Source organism: Lampris incognitus, chromosome 7 (genome assembly GCF_029633865.1).
Source record: "Lampris incognitus isolate fLamInc1 chromosome 7, fLamInc1.hap2, whole genome shotgun sequence".
In the NCBI taxonomy this organism is placed as follows: Eukaryota; Metazoa; Chordata; class Actinopteri; order Lampriformes; family Lampridae; genus Lampris; species Lampris incognitus.
In genome coordinates, this window is record NC_079217.1 from 4,356,224 (window position 1) to 4,361,576 (window position 5,353).

Below are 5,353 nucleotides of genomic sequence, written 5' to 3' on the forward strand. Positions count from 1 at the left end.
CACTACTGTCAACTGAACAGCCTGGCGCTACTCTCAACTGAACAGCCAGGCACTACTCTCAACTGAACAGCCTGGCACTACTCTCACCTGACCAGCCTGGCACTACTCTCACCTGACCAGCCTGGCACTACTCTCAACTGAACAGCCTGGCACTATTCTCACCTGACCAGCCTGGCACTACTGTCAGCTGAACAGCCTGGCACTACTGTCAACTGAACAGCCTGGCGCTACTGTCAGCTGAACAGCCTGGCACTACTGTCAACTGAACAGCCTGGCGCTACTCTCAACTGAACAGCCTGGCGCTACTCTCAACTGAACAGCCAGGCACTACTCTCAACTGACCAGCCTGGCACTACTCTCACCTGACCAGCCTGGCACTATTCTCACCTGACCAGCCTGGCACTACTGTCAGCTGAACAGCCTGGCACTACTGTCAACTGAACAGCCTGGCGCTACTGTCAGCTGAACAGCCTGGCACTACTGTCAACTGAACAGCCTGGCGCTACTCTCAACTGAACAGCCTGGCGCTACTCTCAACTGAACAGCCAGGCACTACTCTCAACTGACCAGCCTGGCACTACTCTCACCTGACCAGCCTGGCACTACTCTCACCTGACCAGCCTGGCACTACTCTCAACTGAACAGCCTGGCACTATTCTCAACTGAACAGCCTGGCACTACTGTCAGCTGAACAGCCTGGCACTATTCTCACCTGACCAGCCTGGCACTACTCTCACCTGACCAGCCTGGCACTACTCTCAACTGAACAGCCTGGCACTATTCTCACCTGACCAGCCTGGCACTACTGTCAGCTGAACAGCCTGGCACTATTCTCACCTGACCAGCCTGGCACTACTGTCAGCTGACCAGCCTGGCACTACTGTCAACTGAACAGCCTGGCGCTACTGTCAGCTGAACAGCCTGGCACTACTGTCAACTGAACAGCCTGGCGCTACTCTCAACTGAACAGCCTGGCGCTACTCTCAACTGAACAGCCTGGCACTACTGTCAACTGAACAGCCTGGCGCTACTCTCAACTGAACAGCCTGGCACTACTGTCAACTGAACAGCCTGGCACTACTCTCAGCTGAACGGCCTGGCACTACTCTCACCTTACTTGCCAGGTTCAAAGCAATTTTGGTGGGAAACTTCTTTATCACTACAGCAGTGAAGTTAGGCAAGAGAGCATACTTCCGTCTATTTTACTATTTTGTTTTTTGTTTTTGTTTTGTTTTGTTTTGTTTTTTTAAATAGGAGCGCTCACATATCAGCTTGCCCCTGGACCTTAAATTCATCCAACATGACACTAAACTCTTCCCTTTCTCACAGTGTCCACTCAGCTCCAGCAACTCTACACGGCCTTGCTTAATTTATGTGAGAAATGTGCTATTTTTTTCATCACCATCACTGCTTTTGTCACATGCATGAGTATGACCAGCACTATTGATGGACTATATCAGTAATAAAAGTAAAAAAAAGAAGAAGCATGTTTCTTGTAGATGTTCACAGAAATATGATGCTACTAGACAGTTTAATGATCGAAGTAATAATTCCCAAATTTATTGCAGTTGTTTTATGAATACAGCGGTACAATGATTTTGTAAAAAAGGATGATAAATCATACAATACATGGAAGCTAGTTTCCTGAGAAATAATACATAAATAATTCATAGGGACAGAGTTGAAGTGTTTGCGTCGGTACGTGTGAAGGTGTGAATCACTGTGTATCACTGTGTCTGCATGTTTTAGGAGTGCTTTAGGAGTGTGTGTGAGTGTGTGTGTGCATGTGCGAGCATATGTATGCATGTTAAAAGCGTCACACTGGGTTCCTCAGTAGTCCAGTCTTCCGTACCAACCCTCTGACTTTAGCCAATAGGAGCTCTCTGAAGCGGTCACCCATCAGGAAGTAGAAGACGGGGTTGATAACACTGTGGAAAAATGCAATCGGTCGCGTTATGATGTACAGCCCCTCAATGTACATCTGAGCACACTGCTGCAGCCCTGCCCCGGGATAGTCAGATGCTATCCTCACGTTCCTCATCACATGGTAGGGGGTGTAGAGAACCAAAAACATAGCAGCTGCTGCCTTGGTAACCCTAAGTGGCCGCGTGTAGGAAGTGGTCCTGCGCTGAAGAGCCTGCTCCTGGGCATGTAAGAGATGTGCGATCTGGTACGAGGCAAGACAAAGTCCCAGCAGAGGGAGGATGTAGCCGATCAGAGTTAAACCAAGGCTGTAACTTAGTATATCGATGTCTCCGTCTAGGCTAGCAAAGTCCTTGCAGCGACTCCAGTTTCCCCTCTGCAGGTCCTGAACCATCAGAACTACCATCGGGGCCACCAGTATGTTGACTGCTAGCTCGCTCAGTCCGGTCACCACCAATGCCGCGCGTGGTTTCAGCAGGAAGTGGTCTCTCATTGGGTGTTTGATGAGCAGGAAGCGATCAACACTGACCCAGACCATGAAGAGGATGGAGGAGTAGAGGTTGACATGCAGAAGGTACCGGTTTATTATGCAAGCATAAGGATTTGTTTCTGACTGCTTGTTTGCATACAGGTAGGAGAGGCGTGGCAATGTGCAGAGGAAGAGAAGATCAGACACAGCCAGGCTGAAAAGATAGATATTGATGCTCTGCCACTGCGGCAGACAAAACACGTAGCCAAGTACAACCAACAGGTTGCCAGGGAAACCAAGGCAGAACTCGATAATATAGGATGGTGACAGGTAGTACAACTCCAGTGCATCATCTATCTCTATGCAATTAACCACCTAGAGGGGCGAGAAGAAGGAAGTCAAAGAAAATGTAAGGGAAGAGAAGAAAGAAGAGGAAAAACGGAGAAGAGAGAAGAGGAGAGAAGAAAGCAGAAGGGAAGAAAAAGAAGAGGAGAGGGGAGGAGAGAATAAAGTAGAAGAGAAGATTGGAGAGAAGAGGAGCAGAAGAGAGGAGAGAAGAAAGAAGAGGAAGAAAAAAGAGAAGACGAGAGAAGAGAAGAGGAAAGGAGAGAAGAAAATAGAAGAGAAGAAAGAGGAAAAAAGGAGAAGAGAGAAGATGAGCGGAGAGAAGAGAGGAGAGGAAAGTAGAAGAGAAGAAAGAACAGGGGAGGAGAAGAGAAGAGAGAGACACACAGAGAAGAGCTGGGATTAGCTATAATTGCAGAGTGATACCCATTTCTCCTGCAGTCATTCATTTTCTTCTTCTGTGTATACTGATACTTGATAACCAGGAAATATACCGTATCCGATGGAGCCTACGGTAACATTACTTCTTTCTTTGTAATTCTATCTCAAAACACCTCAGATAGAGTGGATATCAGAAAACAGGCAATGCTTACCATATCTTTATGAAGTGGTATCTGAGCGGAGGGTGAAAAGTATGAAGGCTCTCGTGTGGCCACCAACAGCTGACTAAGCCCACGCTTGTTGACCGTAAACACCACCAACGCCGTATGATGAGGGCTCTTGGCTTTCTTTCTGGCGGGGAAATGGAAAAGTGAGCAACAACGGTGACCACTCACTTCTTTACAACCCCAGACGTCCGTGTGAAAAGTGTGCATGGACACACCATTTGCATAATCAACCATGTTAACCAATAAAGACTGCCGCTCTTAGGGATGGTGTTGTCATGCTATGTTATATTTGGCAACACTATAATTACTAGGGATGGCTTCCAGTTGCGGAGCCCAGTATCTGCCCAGACGACAACGCAAACAAATACAAACTGCAATTAAGATCCCATCTTTAGCCAACGTATGTTACAGAGTTTTGTTTGATGCCAATGTGAGATTTAGACGTATTTCAGAGTAGGCCCCTGGAAAGGTTCAAGGTTCAAATGTACTTTTTAATCTTTTTTTTATCTCCAGTAGGAGAAAAATTGTCCTGGATTAGAGGGCGTACTGTATAAGGCAGATATGTCACAACGTTAAAAACGCTGACCTCAATTAAAAACAATACACCGGTCACACCATCCAGCCACCCGCCACCGTAGACAAAAAGATGAACACTGAACTTGTCTCGTGAAAACCAAACTATAAGCTGCTAAGTTATCCTCAGTCTGCTGGCGCTGCGGTGGTTTCTGTTTGTTTAAAAAAGTAGAAGATGACATCAGGCATTGAAAATAAACTTTATGGTTTAAAAGATGAGGCGGAGTAATAACATAAATATCATGCTTACACTTCTGTTCTTTTAACGTTGTGCTTTTTAACCTAAATAATCTATATCAGGTTGGTCTGTACTTTTGCCCTTCACATCTCCTATGGCGGTAGGAAGAAGAGAAGAATACTGTTATGACCAGGGTACTTTTCCCTCGGGGCGGGGGGGGGGGAACTACTGTGTGGTGCAACAATGAGGCCTCTTAGGTAATTACAAGGATGCAAAGACAGTGATTAATATCTCTATTGCTTTGCGGGCGTTGGAGTGTACACAACAAGATGGATAATCAAACTGAAGCTCGGTGCTGTCAGTACGCTGTGAGTCATAGCATGTGTCACCGACATGGTAAACTCTTGATAAAACATGCACCAGAGGGTAATTTATGGATGATGTGTGTTTGAATAAAATGTAAATTAAAATTCCGCTTGCTTTTTTTTTCTATTAGTGTGACGCACTGGTGTCTTTTGCATGTTATCGGACATGAAATGGTGCCGTGGATGGTCTAAGAACCGCTTGCAATTGCGGCCTCGCGAGCCGGTGGAGATCCACCGTGAACCGTGGATTCTGCTTGAAAAGATCACATGATGACTCCTCACGGTGTTGAGAAACCTTATGACCCATAGCTAAATCTGTTGTTCCTTCTCTTTTTTTCCCCACTTCTCTATTCTTATGAAGAATGATGAGTTCAAATAATTTCAACCCAGTTTGGTGAAGAAATCAGTGGGCACGCTCAGCCGGTGAATACAGCACAGGAAAAGTTTAACGCTAGTGCGAGCAGCTTGTCTCATGGTTCCTTCACAACTGAACCGACTATCCACAGTGCACAGAGCTGTTGTTAATTGTTTGGAAAACTGGTATTTCTGGGTCAATAAGTGATAAATGTTAGTTATTGCATGCATATTGGTTAAGGCTGGACAAGGGTAACAAACAAATCACAAGACGTGCCTGGTTTTGCAGGGTTCTCTCTGCACCACTTGGCCACAGCAGGACTCCTCCACACAGAGAACACAGAGAACATGTATCTCCCTCCTTGCCCGGCACACCCAACCAACCTGGTGGCATATTTTGGCAACAGAGCTCTAACGGCGGTGATCTCACTCACAGGGAGCGGACGGTCTGCTGTTGTGAAACGGTATGAAGGAAAGTGAGGTTAGATGAACATGTCTTAACTTACCCTGCAGAGAAAGTACGAGAAATAAGAACACA

The 5,353-nt window shown here is 46.3% G+C and overlaps 1 protein-coding gene across 1 annotated transcript; it reads right to left on the minus strand.

The window, feature by feature from the left end:
- Positions 1-1,531: 1,531 nt before the first annotated feature.
- Positions 1,532-3,466, minus strand: LOC130116106 (succinate receptor 1-like). The gene is made up of 2 exons (XM_056284051.1): positions 3,331-3,466; positions 1,532-2,767 (listed from the first exon to the last, which is right to left on the minus strand). The coding sequence occupies exons 1-2, from the start codon at positions 3,331-3,333 to the stop codon at positions 1,817-1,819; spliced, it is 954 nt and encodes a 317-aa protein (XP_056140026.1). The 5' UTR covers positions 3,334-3,466; the 3' UTR covers positions 1,532-1,816.
- Between the last annotated feature and the right edge of the window lie 1,887 nt (positions 3,467-5,353).